The 17,694-nt window shown below is 35.4% G+C and overlaps 1 protein-coding gene across 8 annotated transcripts in view; it reads right to left on the bottom strand.

Annotated features, from left to right (window-relative positions):
- The window catches only part of PPFIA1 (PTPRF interacting protein alpha 1), a 59,149-nt gene that overhangs the window by 17,177 nt on the left and 24,278 nt on the right, over positions 1-17,694 (bottom strand). For 4 of the 8 annotated variants that reach the window (XM_013194874.3, XM_048058738.2, XM_013194888.3 and 1 more), the window contains exons 8-20: positions 16,835-16,981; positions 15,865-15,999; positions 14,784-14,867; positions 14,065-14,196; positions 11,159-11,221; positions 9,841-9,920; positions 9,460-9,589; positions 8,536-8,759; positions 7,928-8,162; positions 5,805-5,834; positions 4,900-5,051; positions 4,110-4,282; positions 785-878 (exon numbers count right to left, since the gene is read on the bottom strand). In XM_013194874.3, the coding sequence (XP_013050328.2) occupies positions 785-878; positions 4,110-4,282; positions 4,900-5,051; positions 5,805-5,834; positions 7,928-8,162; positions 8,536-8,759; positions 9,460-9,589; positions 9,841-9,920; positions 11,159-11,221; positions 14,065-14,196; positions 14,784-14,867; positions 15,865-15,999; positions 16,835-16,981 (1,679 nt within the window). Of the gene's footprint in view, positions 1-784; positions 879-4,109; positions 4,283-4,899; positions 5,052-5,804; positions 5,835-7,927; positions 8,163-8,535; positions 8,760-9,459; positions 9,590-9,840; positions 9,921-11,158; positions 11,222-14,064; positions 14,197-14,783; positions 14,868-15,260; positions 15,336-15,864; positions 16,000-16,834; positions 16,982-17,694 lie in introns of all 8 variants that reach the window. The other 4 variants (XM_066997221.1, XM_013194883.3, XM_013194893.3 and 1 more) reach the window with 2 other exon arrangements.

Below are 17,694 nucleotides of genomic sequence, written 5' to 3' on the forward strand. Positions count from 1 at the left end.
CGGTATTACCATATAAGTATCAAGTCAAGATTTCTACTAGTAGCAGTATCTATTTCTCACCTACACTTACAAGTCTTTGCTTCTTCTAAGTCTGGGAATAACAAAACATGCAGTAGAACTCAAAGGTGAACTTTAAACCAAAGATTTGCTTGAACACATTCTGAAAAAAATCATTACTAGGAAAAGGTAAATGCATATCTAAAAGGAAGGATCTTCCCTAAAGGAAGGAAGGAGTCACAGTTTATTAAAAATGAAGAAATGGGTATATGGTAGAAAAATTCAGCTGTTACAATAAGCAAAAATATCAAGATAACCTTATACAGAAGTGGGGGTTGGGCAGAGGGCAGGGAGCAAACAATCAGCAGCTCTAATACAGAAGCAAATACATTCAGAAGGATGCCTGTAGAGAACATTTCATGCTTTCACACTGCACTATGTGGAGCAAGTGGTAACCAAAAGCAACACTGGAAATTTTTCAAATGAGTTGAACCCAAAGCAGGTACTAAATATAACATTGTGGAAGGGTTTGATACGAGTCTGCTTCTTATCTCCAAGTTTATTATAACATTTAAATAAGAACCAGTTCATCACTGAACATCATTCCAAACTTACCAAGACTATACTACCAGTCATGTTCTTGAAAGTTAGTAAAAAAAAATCTGCAGAAGCTTAATAGCCACAGCACCATACTAGGGAAAAATGCCTGAAAACAAAAAACTGAAAACAAAGCAGTTTTAAACAAAGCAACACCTTAACAGAGAATTAAAAATGTTTGATAACTTACTTTTTCTGCATTTTCCTGTTTTTTTCTGCCTGACCTCCAAGCTTACTGAGACCTAATGCATCCTGAGAGGAACTATCTGCTTCTGCCATGCCAACTGCAAAAAACAAAGACAAAACACTTACTATCGTCTCAATTCTGGCCACATACTTACAGATCAAACATCACTACTGCTTTCCTGAGCAAAAATATTTAAACATTTGTAATATTACTGATAAGAAACATACACTCTGATTTTATCAGGAAATTTCATTCCATATAAGTGGCAGAACGTTTTTTTTCCTGTCAGGTCCATAAAAGCTAAAACAGGCTGAGAGTTTTGTCTAAGCATTTATCATAATCATACTTCATAGCCTAATACTCCTTTGGTTATCATATCCAAATGGTAAGGCAACATATGATTATTCAGACACTATATCAAACCCCAAAAATGTATAAATTTAGATTCCAACTAGAAGATCAGATACAGAAATAACAGTGATTGTGGTGAATGGTGGAGTAAGGGCAGGAAAAGAAATAAAAACACTGTGCAAATACTCTTTTCCTTAACATTTTCCTGCTTGTACTTCAGTCTTGATGGCAAAACCTTCAGAGAAAGAGTTTTTACTGGAAATTGATCTCAGAACACTCCGATCATATCTAAGCATTTAAACCAGGAAGTGATGTGATGTGAATGCTTTGCTGGAAATTCCAAGTAGTGACTGTACCAAACTGGTTGGAATATTTGTAAGGGAAATCATGCAATGCTTACTAGACCTGGCAAGTATTTTCACATTGATTAAAAAGACATAATTCATCTCTAGTAGACTACAGTATAACTGGTGATTTGGATAATGCAGTTACGTCAAAGTTGCCAGTTTTCTGTCTCAAATGAAGCTATACGGCTGAAATAAACTTCATTTGATTTGTTTTGTACTAACTTTAGATGTTATACCAGCAATAAAGTTATAAAATGTATGAGCAAGGTTAACTCTAAGACTTCTAAGGGTATATAGAACAGTATTCCAAAGCACCTCTTGGGAATTATGTCATCTCACTGGTGAACTGTGGTATTTCTCACTTTTGGCTTGACAAAGACTTGTCATTTTAAACAGACATGCTCCTGGGTTACAATATTTATTTATAAATAAGCAGGACATTGATAAAAACACCAATGGCCATGCTGTCATTCTTAAGGAGTGGATTATTTCATTAGCATACATGATACATAATAGAAGTAACCAATATATGTATTTTGCAAGCTACGAATAATATTGCTTTTCTAAAAATGTCTGTTTCTTGGTAGTAAGTCAAAGCCACTGCACTGTTAGTCGCACTGGTTTTCACTGCACTCCCTGGAAATTAATCTACCCCAACTTCATCAGCTGCAGTTATCCACTGACTGCATGGCACTGCTGAAGCCTGCAATCAGCTTTTCATCACACATGACTATAGTGGTAGCTTTATGCACACTAACACCATGATAGATGTTAAAGCAGTCTTCAGATCATTTTTGGTGAAATCAGATCCAAAAAACTGTAATAAATCACGTCAAAACAAGCTTCTTTCACACACAAAAAAAGAGCTTTTACAAAAGAAATGCAAAAGAGATAATTTGCCAAATATTACATTTCATCTTGTTGATCACTTATACATAGTGATGGAGAGCCATCTAGTATTGCCTGTATTTCAACAACATTTGTTGTGCAATTCCAATGCAGAAGTGTTTTGTTTTGTTAAAGACTTCCTGGCACACTTAATGCCTTTTCTAAATAGTATATGATGAAGCATTTAGAAGATGGGACCGATCACATACTGGGATAGTTCACATACAGGAACTGCACAAACTAATTTCCATTATCTGCAATGGTAAGTATGTTCTGGCCATAATTTTTCAAATGCACGTCTGAAGGAGCATTTAACACTACTTCAGAAGGATTTTTATCTATCAAGTAACTGATGACCTGCCTCGTTTATGTCACACAAATGTTATTGCTTGTTTATGAAACGTGCTTATTAGTGGTGATAGTTAAGAAACCAAAAGGCACTAAAATCAAGATGGATGCAACAGCAATTTCATCCTGATATCTGTGCTAATTTATACCAATACTTGCAAAATATGTCCTGCTAGCAAGGTGTCGTCTTAGCTCTACAACATAAAGACACAAGTGGTCTTCATAACTGCAGCCACCTGCCTACTGAGAAATAAACTGTTTAAGTCATCCTCTGCCAAACAGCTGCAAATGAACTTGAAAACCATCTGATTTCATCTGATTCACATCTGAGAATGTGAATTACTATTAAGAATGCCCAGAATCTTTAGTTACCTTGTTAAGCAGAACAGTTTTCTATTTTATATACTCCACAGTACTGGTTTTGCTAGATTTATATACTATTGTGCTGTTGCTAACAATTATACAACTTATTTGTCCTTCCAATTTTTTTTTACTCCATGTATTATTTCCACATTATCAAAATCTTATGACTACAGCTTGACACTGGTTTTCCTCAGCTCAGCTGCCGATTGTTGGCAGTGAGTTGCATAGTCATTAAGCAAGATTTGTGACAACTAGGAATTTGCTGAAAGGCCCCACATAACTCATGGTCATCACGTGGACTAAGTACTATCTGCTGGAGAACCAGACTAGCAATAAAAGCAACAGGTAAGAGTTAGCTTGTTCTTCTTAGCTCAGCCATAAGGAGTATACAATGGCTGGAAGCTGTTACAGGTCAGCACACAGCAGAAAGTAGCAACTACAAGATGCCAACAACATATGAAAAGATCCTCCAGAACATAACGTTAAAAAAATGAGGCGAATGATGGTAACAATGATCCTCTCCAAGTCAGTATCAAACCTCCTTAACATAAACAAGCCAAAACCCTAAAGATTAATTTTAAGCTCTAAAAGCTCAGTTTTCTATAATTATATGAATAGGAAATAAATTTGCAATAAGGTTTTTTGCAAGAAGGTTTTGAAACAACTGCAGTCCTGGAAATGCAGAACAAGATAGCGTTTCCTGCACTAATTACACTGTAAAGATATGTTATTATGAAGGCTACATAAATGTCAATCATAGTCAAACATTCAAAGAGCAACATGAAGTATATAAAAATCATATAGGAATAAATATGCTTTCATAGAAAAAAACAATGAAAAGATACCCGACTTGCTGAACGTGAATACAGGTTTCATAAAAGTACCTATGAGAAGATTTGATATGCCTGGTTTGAAAAAACATTCTGTGCATCAGCATCAAATAATGAAGCATAAACATGCATATACTGATACATAAACCCTAAAGTTCAGTTTTTCATTACATTTATTATGCTAAAAAAAGGCAAACCAACCTTGTCCTAATGTTTCCTTGCTTGTTTGTCCAGGTCGTCCCTTTTCTTTCTTACCAAACAAGCGTCCAATAGAGGATTTGATCCCCTTCTTTTTGGGGGCTTTATGAAGGGAATCTTGGCTACTATTGCTGCTACTAGGATTACTTGTTTGTCCATCTTGCGAGCCTGTTGAACTTCACAATTAAAAAAAAGAATCAAACTAATTTGCGTACAACAAACTCAGTGTCAAAACAGCAAAAGACAACTTGTTCCCATGTGAGTTATCAGAAGCTCATTCACTAATATCATCTGATTTCAGCTTTTAAGGAGTCTCATGAGAAAAAATGTATCTACTAAAATGCATGTCACTAAATAGAGAAAAACAGGGAAGAAAGGAAAAGATAAGAGTATTTATATATATTATAGTAAGCAATATTAAGTCAATTCTTATTTCAAGAAATAAGAATAAGTGTTTAAAGTGCAATTTAGAGAAGCCAAAGCTGACAACAAGTTCCTTACAAATTGATGCAGACACAAGTTTTAAATTACTTGAGTAGAATCCATCCCAAATACTTATGCACTTTGAAGAAAACAGACATCAACTAAAATTATGGGGTCTAACTAGAATTATTTTTCAGGTTCTCTATTCAGAGCTAAGATGCAGTTTATGAAAGAAAGAATTCTGTATCTTTCCCTTCTGAAATTAAAACCCTATAGGCTGAACAGCCTTGCAGTTTTAAAATTTTATTTTGATAATGTGAAATAACAACTATGTTACTACTAGGTTTGACTCTTATTCATAGCCACTTACTTTCTTATGTCCCTGATATCTTCATGGCTCACTGTATGCAAAGCTCCTTTTTGGACTCTGTCCAAACGCAAAGATCGAGGTGAAGAAGGCGGGGATGTTTCACATTTTATTGTGGTTTTATCATCTCGTACCTCTTCTCTAGAAGCTGGAGACTAACGGAAAACAAATGAAAACTTGGTGTTAGCTGAAATACGCTAAAAACACAAAAGCAGTATTGGCGCCACACAAAAACATTAAAAGGAAAATCAGTGATTGTCATCTTAAGAGATTACTCTTGACCTTACCATTCTGCAGTTGCCTGGATTTTGTTTGACTTTCTTCTTAATTTTGTTACTTTCACTGACAAACTGCTAAATTTCAATCTTAGCTAGTGAAATGAGCAAGTAGTAGCCATCTTGTATTGACTCTCAGATCTAAGAACTAAAGCAATGTCATCAGCTCCATGAGACTAACATATCTTACTTCAGTTATTTAAATAAGTGCAAATATAGAAAACCAAAAAGTTCTGGGAAAAGATGACATCTCATTTCACATTGTTACTTATTTAGACAACAAAATTACCACTTCTATGAAGCCAGTTTCTACACATTTGTGACCATAACTTATCTCAAAGTCTGAATAACAAAAATTAAAGATTTATTCCCGCATGCACTAACAGATCTTTGAAATTAAATACTATTTTGTGAAGATTGCAGGATATCGATTACAGACAGAACGCAACACAGAAGTACCCCACACACCATCACAAAAAAAAAGAACAAATCCACACTTCCATTAAGGTAAACTGTTTTATGTTTAATATTAAAATTTATATAATTTATCTTTATTATTTGGTTAACCTGCAAATGCTGGGGAACAGGGAAGGAGATGAAAGGGAACATCAGTAGATAAACTAAAGATTTTACCTTTCTACGGTGCTTCCTTAAATCACTAGGCTGACAGATGCGTGCAAAAGATAGAAATTTGGAAAAGCAATATTTATTGTAAACTGTAGCACAAACTGAAACAACTACCACAGGCAAAATACATTAGGGAGAATTTAAACAAAATTACAGCAAGGGCACAGAGAGAGTATGAAGTACTCTTCAAATCAGACTACTTAAATATATGCCTGAAGATGGAAAAGGAAGAAAAAAATCAAAATTTATACTTGATTAATCAAGATTTATACTTGGTTACCTAGGTATATATAACATATACGCAGAAGTATAACACAAAACGTGTTATCTTTAACGAGAAAAACAGTAAAGCATATGGAGGCATAAGGCATTGCTTTTAAAACAGGAAAGGATTTCCAGTCATTTCTCTAGGACTCCCCATGAACAACAAACTACACAGTAGCAAAGCAGACCAAGTGTAATACCCTGCCTGCATTAGTTACATGCAACACCTTAGCCACTTCTGCAGTTATGCTACATAGCATAAGCAGCAGACATAATTCAGTAACTGCGAAAGACAGAGTGCCAACAATAGGTCATTTCTATATAGTAACAATTATCTTCAAAAAAAGTTTGATGTGGAAAGTTTGACCCAGAGTCTACCGCCAGTTTTAGTTAGTCCTCCACCCACTCCAGAAGCACTGTATCTCACTTTTGGGGTACTTCTCACCTCTCCCAGCACACAGACCAAGATAGCAACCTTGAGTTATGTAAACAAGTTATTCAGGCCGATACAGACAAAAAATTTAGATTATTTGTTTAATAGTTGTAATTGTATTTGGCTACAAAGTACTTCAAAATAATATATTTTAAGATAAAACATTGTTCTGATCTAGTTTTCATGAAAATGGCTATTTAACTTATTTTTTTTTCCTTACATGATTTTTCTGTAAGAGAAGTACTTAGGAATTAGTTACCTCAACTACTTTTTACTGTGAAAAGCTAGTGTAAAGCACTCAACCTCTTGAAGTTTGTTAGTTTCTATAAAAGGAAGCTGTGCTTGGCTCTGGATATATGACTACTAAAACTTTCGGTATCCGCACGCATTCATTTTAAAAAGCTGGATTTTTAAAAGCTGGCAAAAAAGTAGGTGGCAGAAATGCTTGTCTTTAAACACGCCTATTAGAGACCTAAATTACGTGCATCAGTCTCTTGCAATCTGTCTGCTGCTACAGGGTTGGATAGCATTCCTCGCCTACTGACTGTTACAGTAGAGGCATGATGCAAGTGCAGCAATCCAAGTCAATAACATAGTAAGTATGGTGTTACGTGCACAACTCTTAAGTACAGTCTTCAAATACATATGCAAGTCTGGACACAAACTTACATGTATAAAACAAAAAAATACTTGTATCCAAGACACTTCTTAGTGAAGCATATTCCATATATTAAAAGAATCAAGGTTTGCCTAACATTATTCAAACAAAAAGGTGAAAAACTTGTATCTTGTTTTTACAGGTTGATTTACATGCATAAAGGATCTGCTAGAAGGATTAATCTTCCTAAGCAGTTGTAGGAAAGTCAAAAGAATGAATCCATCTTTCTACTCACTGAGCTCCTGAACACAAGCTGCCCCTAAGTCAGCTACTAGGTCTAAAGTATTTCTTTTATCTGTGTGTCTTAATAGGCTAGAATAAGACACTAGCACTCAGTATCATCACAGCTGTGATGTCTTCACAAACTTCAAGACTAAATGCCAGATAAGCAAAACACCTTTTAACTGGGTATTTAGCATAAGGGTGGACTGCTAAAACTTAAGTTTAAAACAGAGGGAGTAACAGGTTGCAGAGCCAGGGGTTGAAAAGAAAACATTTCTTCTGGGAAGATGACTGAAGAAAGACCATAACAAAGAGAGGAATACATAGGTATAAGATGTTGACCAAATAACGGACTTGACTTCTGAATGTTTTTAAGCTTTTTTTCCTAACCTTGCGATTGTATCTTACACTTTTTACAGAAGTTGAAAGGGAAGAGTAGAAAAACAGAGAAAGGACAAATACAGCTAAGAAGCAGAGGAACTGGAAAAATCAAACATATTTGCTAGAGAATAGGCATATACTTCTAGAAAATTAAAGTTAATGGATACTTACCAGCGTCATGATACCCAGTCTGTCCACTTCCCGAGCTGGACTATGCGGAATACGCCTTGGCGTGGATCGGCCACTGCCAGGTGGGGAAGAACCAGCAAGTGAACCGCTTGCATAGGGGGGAGGAATGGAGCTCATGGACCGGAATCTGCCATGGGCATCCAAACTTCCACTACCCACTCTGCTTTCGATTTCCTCTGCACGCTGTTCTGTGTTTTCCTTTTCTTCTTGTATAAGCCTAGAAAAAAAAGGTTCCAAAGGAACGTGACATTCAAACAAGTACCATTTAAACTGAATGTCTGATTCAAGAATTTTAGAAAGCAGCAGCACTTGGCAGACAAAATAGCCACCCTGGAAACCTTGTAATCTGATCTGAAAAAGGTGGTAAACACTTTTTCTGTCAAACTAGTAATACAATCTCTTCTACCACACTGAAGACAAAAAGCCTGAAAGAAGTACTTACGCATAAGCAAACTGTCAATTCCCACCCTTCCAAAACCCTAAGGAAAGTGAATGAGCAACCACAATTCTGTGAGTAACCACATAAAAAGGACTTCTCGTGTCACAGAAACTCTTTCTAGAAAAGAATTGTAACAGTGGATAGACCATACCTAATCTCTTTGTTGATTGCATCCAACTGTTCTTGAAGCATCATGGCCAAAGTCTGAGCATCCGCCTGACCGCTTGGTGACAGCAGATCTACTGAACTAAATATAGTCTCCCTGTCATCCTCACCATCAGACACATCAACATCACTTTCAAATGCTTGTGCCACATTTGCCAATACGCTTGCTTGCTGGGCTCGCTCCCAGTCCTGCTCATTCAGAGTTTGAACCTGTTAAGAGAATCAAAATCCAAACTCAAGTAGGAATAACGTGATATTTCTACTGTTTTTCAAGAGGTTTTAAACGATTTTTTAAAAAAGCCCACTTACATGCTGAATGCATCCATCAAGACAGCAATGTTTAGAGAAACGTAAATAAACAAGCCACAATGTAGAAAATTTTGCATCTTACAGGTAAGCACAATTAAAAAGACAGCCCCAATAGATAAGTTAAAACATCACTATTTTGGTTATAGACACTCTAAATTACAACATAATTTTGCTAACAAATCCAATAAAAATTCTCAAAAGAGCTTTATGTAATGAGAATTTGTATGTCCAGAAAGGGACTCAAATTGCTTGCAGGACAATAACATGTTAGATTAGTGAACAAAAGTTCAAATCCAGAAGTGTACAGACACAAAAGTAGGACTCTTTCAGATTATATTTTACAGGCATATACTTGAAACAAACTGGACTTCAAAATCCCCAAATTGCAGTCATTGGGCAAAAAAATTAGACTGGTAGCTGTGTATTAGTTATTGAAGCAGGATACCTAAACACCAGCAAATATAAAAAAACATATTTTGATATATAAGATTTCAGCAGTTTTATTGCTGTATAATCAATTCTATTCCACCAACTCCTTGCAACAGGTCAGCCTTATCTAATCTACTTAGTTGCCATCATTTTGTTTTTAGAGTTCTACTACCTTTGAAGGTTCATCTCTGAGAGCTGCCAAACGCCCTTTCTGGGGACGCCTCAACACTGAGGAGGTGCCATAGGAGTCTGTATGACTGTCAGCCACAGATGATGTCATAGGGTATCTGAAATCTTGTCGGCTAAAACATAAAGAAACACTTTATCCTTAGGAAGGTGGGGGGAGGAGGGGAAACAAAACCAAGAAATCCACCCAAATGATTCCTGCTGTCCTACCAGTGACTTTTTTTTTTAAGCAGAATAAAAGCTGCTCTATAAAGAATATTTTATAGCTACAACTAATTAAAGTATTTTCAGCTATAACAAAGTTACGTTTAGCAGAGTGACTTTTAAAAAATTAGAAAAAAAATGAACATCAGTTAAGTGCTGGTACCTATGATGAAGTGATGTGGCTCTGAGTCGCACTTGGTCATTTTCAGCCCTTAATGCTTCAACATTTAATACAAGTTGATCCTGTAAAAATAAACAAAACATGTAACAATATGCTTTTAAAAAAACAGCATCAAATCCTGATTTATAAACTAACATTTAGTCCTTTGATCTCCTTTCTACAAGAACTCAGGAGTAATTGATTTTGAAACATAACCTTGAACAACATAATGATTTTTGCTACACACAATACAGCACCATCACAAAAGGGCATCCAAGAATAATTCTGTTGCCTCTCTACACTGTGACGCTAGGTAACGACATACATATTTTAAAAACAGCTACTGCACAAAATTCACATGTTACTAACTTTACTAAAATTAAATGATATTTAATAAGAAACAAGATTTCTCAAGCTCTGTGCACAACAGGTCCTAAAAGCATCCACTTTTAACTCCAACATTCATACATGCTCTAGAAACTTGGAATTTAACAAAGCAATTTAATGAATGAGAAAACAATGAAAGATTAAGAAAAGTGGCTGACAATGAACATCTGTGCCTTGTGTGAAAACCGCTGGCCTACATAAACAAAAATTCAAAGCACATCCTGCAAAATATTCTGAATGTGTTCTTCATTTTATTACAGAAGCACAGCCTCTACAGTTTGGCCTAGCTACTTAGACTGACTTGGGGAGATGCAATACACCTGTGATTTAATAAGCAATAACATGTATTATTTCAGAACAGTGTGACCACAAAATGAATCACCACTGCTTAAGGAAGCAAAGAAACGAAAGGCCCCACCATTATTATTCAAGTGAACTCAGTTACAGTGCTGGACAGTCACTATTGCAAGGAGCAGCCAAGCCTAATAAATATCTCTGTCCTTGCCCCCCACTTCTTAAAATTTTAAGAAAATTTTAATCAAACAAGCATTTTATGACATCCATTGCTTTAATATACTTATGGGAAAACACCCACCATTAAAAGTATTTTTCTGTTTACTGTTCAAAGAGATATGTACAACAGTACAGAAATTCTACGCAGTCTTCAAACTTTGGCAAATTGCCAATATATCCAGCCACTCTGCACGTTAAGAACTGTGTTAGGTCTTTGAGTAAAAAGCTGTATATAACCTGTGAAAGCATTGCAAAACTGAGGTACACAATACCACAAAATAAACAATCAGCCCATAAAATTACTATTCTTAAACAGACTTGGTAATGTTAAGCTTTACGGGGCAAATCAAATATGCTTCTGCTACGTAGCAATAAAGCAATTATTTTTCAATATAACATGTCTGAAATGCGTAATATATACCTTTTCATGCTGAAGTTCCTCAATTTGTTTTTTCGCGTTTTCAATTTCTCGAATAAGTGAATTCTAAAACAAAATGTATCACAAATCATGTTACTTATAAAAGCTTACAACTCTTAAACCATAACCAAGATGAGTGCCAATAAATTTCAGTCACACCACACAGATGCATCTTAAGTTACAGACAGTTTATTGCTTATACCATTTCACTTTGATCACAGGTGAAAGTTTATCCTTTCAGGTCTACAGCCCCCTAAATAATGGATTTACTAATAGTACAAGCGCCATAAAAAATTAATACCAATACTAGCCTGTTACGCTCTGTTTGACAAAAATTACTACAAAAAGGAATAATTATGCAGCTAAAATACTTCAAATTATTTCACTGATTAGTTACTAAGACATTACTGGCTATTATCGTTGGATTTTCATTTTGTATTCACTTGCCTGATCTAAGAAGTTATTACACAGCAATTTCTTGGATGCATGGTAGCTCCAGAACTGCATTGCTCACTGACTAATGGGCCTTCATTAACAGAGCTGTTTTCTTTGCAATTGTGCCATGACTTATAAACAAGTCCAGTAAAGATAAGACTACTACAATCTGTTTACTCAAAGCAGTTCCCAAATTCAGACTAAAAATCATCTGAGAGTTAAACATCTGAGAGCTACAATAATCAAAAAGATTGTCAACTATCATATTTGACCATGGTAAATGCTACCAAACAAAAATCAGAGGTTCCCCCTTCTAATAGTAAATTTATAACCAGCTCACTTTCTTTTCGCTTTCCAGTGCTGCCAAAAAGTTCTGCTAAACACTTTTCCTTGAGGTAAGTAACACCATTATTTGCATCTTAAACCTGTAATAAAGTTTCATAAGTGAACAAACAAATCATTCTGGGAAAAGAACCCCAATGATCAGAAGGAAGTCTTTAAATTTCACATGCATGTTTCTTTCCAAATTGTCATAAGAGAGAATGGAAGCCATACGGAGGATACTTTTGTATAAACCATTTCTTACAGGGAAGGACAAAAATTTCTCATTCATGACCATAGAGAGTTTGAGGGGTAAAGAGAGGCTAGGGTTAACCTTAAAATATCCACCCCAAAATGCAATCATAAAAAAAATGCAGTCACCTGCTTCTCAGAAATTGAACTTATAAAGACTAGTAGAGCAACCTTATCGATAAAGCCTGTAACAAGAAATTCAGAAATACTGGGAGCAGTTGGTGATCTTGAAAATAGTGATGTTTATTAAAACCCACAAGGCAAAAGTTTACATGCCAGATAACTGGCATCCCTGCCTATGGCAGGGGGCTTGGAACTATACAGCCTTTAAGGTACCTTGCAACTCAAACCAAGTATCAGTAAGCCCTATATTTGTTCTACACTACCAGATTTTTCTTACATCCCAGAGTACAATAGCACAGAAAAAAACCTCAATCTTTAATGATCCGAGGTGAGAGCAGTCCTAGAATTCTCAAAATACATGTTTAATACCTGACTGTTGGTTTAGGGTTGAGAACTGTGTAGACTTGAATCCATGAGAAAGTAAGTATCTATTGAAGTCTGAATACATCGTTACATGTTGCAATTAAAACATTCTGTTGTCATGACTTTAAAACAAAAGCCACTCAGCTTTTAACTGAGGCATTTCTCCTAATGGTCATTTCAGCCTCCAGTACAAAAAACTGCTTTTTAATCCAAGACAAAAAAAATTCAAACTCAGCATTAAAGTGCTACTGTAAAAGGCTGTGGTGTTTGTTTCTTTGTTGTTGCCTGTTTTTTTTTTTTTTTTTTTTTTTTTTTTTACACAGAATAAGGGAATCCTTAAAGGCAGGAATGAAAGAAAAGTCCATAGAAAGGACCTAGCTTGAAAAGCAAAAGAGGAAAAAAAGGGTAAATACATCACAATTTAAAAGCTGAACTGAATACAGGAGAAGACTGAGATGTGCGTTGACAGCATAGGGAGCATTCCCTTTAATCTGCCCATCTAGGAAAAAAATACAAGATTGTTTCAACTTGCAAGGATTCCACAATGATTCAGAGTAACCGACACAGACACAAAGCAGTGGGAAATAAAAGAAACTGAACGTTAAAAGTCAAAGTTCAAGTCCTAACTCTTCAGACTTCCTGTATTAACACTGGACAAGCCTATTTATGCAGTCCACACCAGTCAGATAAGGATAAAGCTTCCTAAAAGATGGAAGGATAAAGCTTCCTAAAAGATGGAAGGATAAAGCTTCCTAAAAGATGGAAGGATAAAGCTTCCTAAAAGATGGAAGGATAAAGCTTCCTAAAAGATGGAAGGATAAAGCTTCCTAAAAGATGGAAGGATAAAGCTTCCTAAAAGATGGAAGGATAAAGCTTCCTAAAAGATGGAAGGATAAAGCTTCCTAAAAGATGGAAGGATAAAGCTTCCTAAAAGATGGAAGGATAAAGCTTCCTAAAAGATGGAAGGATAAAGCTTCCTAAAAGATGGAAGGATAAAGCTTCCTAAAAGATGGAAGGATAAAGCTTCCTAAAAGATGGAAGGATAAAGCTTCCTAAAAGATGGAAGGATAAAGCTTCCTAAAAGATGGAAGGATAAAGCTTCCTAAAAGATGGAAGGATAAAGCTTCCTAAAAGATGGAAGGATAAAGCTTCCTAAAAGATGGAAGGATAAAGCTTCCTAAAAGATGTCTTCCCAATGCTAGTATAACGAAGACCTCCATTTCCCCCCCCAAAAAAAAAAGAATTTTAAGAATGTATTTTCAAAATCCATATTAAAATATCCCGCAACAGAAACTATTTTATTAATAATTTATAATTTATTTACTGAAGTTACACACACATTACAAAATACACAAATCACTACAGAACACTGAACATCTAATTAATAAATATGCTGGAATGTAACTTAATGTTACCTTATCTTCCAAGGCGGCCATCCTTTCCTTGAGATGAAGCTGAAGCCTTTCATTAGATTCAGAGAGAAGCTTATCCACGGTTTCTGACAAACGTTTATTATGCTCTTCATTCATCTTCTCTCTCTGCCTAGCCTAAAATATATAACAAAAATTGAAGTTCTTATGACAAAGTTACTGAAATCGTTTAAACTTACGTCTGTAATAATTTCCAGGTTGTGAAAACAGTGTATTTTTAATCCAAATGTTTTTTTCTTTAATATAAATATTTTTTTCCAAAGCAATAGTGAATACTGCATGTACCTCCATGACTTTGTAAAGGAGTAGTATAAGATTGTAATAACTGTTCCAAGATCAGCTTGAAAATCTGAACTTACACTTTTCAAAACGGATCAGATTTTGGAACCAATTCCATTATTTATAACCTATAAATCAGTTTTTGCATGGTTGTTTCTTTCAGCAAGATTTTTGATCTCTTTATCAGAGATATGACTACCAATTAGGTATTTCCAGACTTATTTCAAACTGGCTAGAGACTTTTCAGCTTTTTCCTCAAGATTTGAAGTTAGTCACAGCAAAGGGGCTCAAATCTCCCAACTATAAGCCAACCTAAACATTGGCTTATTTTAGAGATGAGACATAAAAACAGCTTTGCTGAATGTTAAAAAAAACATAAAAGGACTCTTTCAGCCTTGTTTCAGTGCCAAAAATATGTACTTTACCCTTTGCAGTTCTTGATTCTTTTCTTCTAACTGTGCTTCCATCTGTCTCAGTCTTTCTTCTATATTGCCATGCCTCTCTTCAGCCTGTCAATTTAAAAACAAAATTAGAACTTAAAAAATTTCAGAAGCATAAAAACATCGATGCCCAATAATGTATCTAACATGCTTTGTGCAACTGCCATTTATGGTAACATACAATGCAAAACAGATGGCTTTGTCACTAAAAGTACCTAGTGAGAGTTTGTATGTTAAAAAACAAAACAAAGCCTCTCACCACTAAATACTGCTAATCAACACTTACTTGAAAATGAGTTTGCAACAGCAGAAGTTCATTCAAATCCCCCAAAAACAAAACAAATCAAAACTAAACGCATTTCCAGATTCTCCTCACTAGCCTAGACACTATAACCCTTTGTTATTAATCATGACAAAGCAGAAAGCAGCAAGCAGAAACAAGGACTAATATACAAATTCTACCTTCCTAAGCTTGGTGGTAAGTTCCAATACTTTAGCATCTTTAGCAGCAGAGCTCCCAGGAGACAAAAGGTCAGACTACAGAGCCAGTAAGGGATGGGAAAGATAACACGGAAAGAAATGAAACTTTATAAAGACACACGCACACAAAAAGGTTCATTTGTCGTCATTACACTTTTTCAGAATTCAGTATACCATTTGCAGTCATTTAAAAATCTTTGTATTAATGAATACCTTTACTTCCCTATCCCCAATTGCGTTAACACTTTGTTAACAGTAGAAGAAATTTGGTTTTCCCCTTCAGAAACTGTTGTTTTAAAATACTTTAATGGCTATCACTGAAAGAATTTTAATAAAAAGCAGCAACATAGCAATTCTTAGTGGCACCTTCATAAAGGAGTTACCAGAACAGACATTCAAATTCCAAATAGTAGAAATTAAAATACAGGACAAATCAGAGTGCATTCAAAGAGATGAACAGGAAACAGGAAGATACATTCTCTGAACTAGTTGGGGAAAAACTGAAACAACTTAAAAACAACACTAAGACTTCTGGTAGTAGGACACTGAGAAAACAAGTCTTGAGGACACTGTCCAGTTGTCTCACCTTTGAAAGTGCTGCAACTCTCTGTGCCAGCTCGGCTTCCACTTCTGGCAAAGTTTCAGCTTTTCTCAAAGTCTGCTGCAGCTTTTGCTCAGCTAGCTCCAGTCGCTCTTGCAATTGCCTGTTCTTGTCTTCACTCTACACAGGATTATGATCAGCAATGTTTAGTGTTAAAATAGTAATAATTTTGATCGAAGAGGAAGGTAAAAATGTGGATTACTGCCTATACTAGACCTAAGGACAACAAACTACCCAAAATTGGTTTCAAACATAGATGTGGCATCTTCCTCTTCATTACATGAGAGAACTTACCAAAAATTTTATTTATATATATACACACACACATGTATGTATACATATATATATATATGTATGTATACATATATATGGGGGGGTGAATACAACTTTTTTTTTAATATATTAACATAGACATCTGTTGTTGACTAAGCATTGCCTGGCTTCCTTTGATTAGAAAGTGATTGGCTCAATAACCATTTCTGGTTTATGAAGCTGAACAAGTTCTCATGTGAAATACGTCAAATTTCTCCTGCGGTAAGGAAACATTTACATGCACTACAGGCTATAAAAGTAACTACACACTACACAAATGTTAAAACTTCTGGTTTAGAATGAGTAATTCTCTCACTTGAAACTGAAGACACATGTAACATAGAAATCCACAATTAAAGTGGACAGAAGCCCTGCTCCCACATGATCAAGTGCATCAAAATGCTTAAAATCCGCTTCCCTTCCCCAGTAAACTCTCTAATCTTGCCTTCCAGGGTAAAATTCAGCACAACACACTCCCTGCTGAAAAACAATCACCAGCAATAGTGCATTACAAATATATTCATCTTCCCAAAAGCAAAGTTAAGTGCCTTAGTATAGTATCTACATTTCCATCAGTATTATGCTGAGCAAAACGTACTTTTGTATCTTAATTAAAATATTTGAGCTTATTTCAAATTACAACCTGTCGATGCATGGAGTCTTTAGTGGCTATTTCATTTTCAAGTTTATCATTGAGGTCATGCACAGATGTAGCTTCACGTTGTGCGGCGAGGTAGCGTTTCTCAAGAGTTGTGATTCTCTCTTCCATGTCCTCCTTTTGGGCCATAGTCTACGCAAAACACAAGACAGAATCTAGTTATTAATATAGGAGATAATTATCTAGTGATCAAACTGGGCAGGTGGAAGGAATGGAGGTGGCGTGACAAACCAAAAAGAATTGGAAAGTAGTCTGTAACTTATGCTCAGAAGTTCAGTAAACATACCGTTTAAAAAAGTTAAGATGACTGATCTTTATTTTATTACACTACAGATCTGCTACTTATCTTTCCAGTGGCACAAACAAATCTTTACTTCCTGGCAATGGTCAGATAGTGTTCTTGGAATTAACTAAGGTCCATTCCAATTTAATAAGGATACTTTTCTTCTGGAGTACACACTAAGACTATGACCTTAGAGATCAGTGATTGGTAACAGGAACTGCTAATCACACCACTGAAATTAAGTGATTCCTTAAGGTAATCTTTAAAAATAAAAAAAACAACTTCATGAATGATGTCAACATTTATAAGATCAAGCATCTTTTCTAGCACCTTTCATAGTTAAAGTCCTCAATGTTAAATCTCTAGTTTAATAAATGTGGGAAATATCTGAAATCATACCATAGAATGGCATGGGATGGAAGGGACCTTAAAGATCATCTAGTTCCAACCTCCCCAACACTCCTCACTTTTCAAAATCAAAAAAGTTGAAAGAAGCAGAGAACATCAAGGTATAATTGTGTAATGACAAATTTTGTAAAGTAAATGCCCTTGTGACTACCCA

Source organism: Anser cygnoides, chromosome 5 (assembly GCF_040182565.1).
Source record: "Anser cygnoides isolate HZ-2024a breed goose chromosome 5, Taihu_goose_T2T_genome, whole genome shotgun sequence".
Classification (NCBI taxonomy): domain Eukaryota; kingdom Metazoa; phylum Chordata; class Aves; order Anseriformes; family Anatidae; genus Anser; species Anser cygnoides.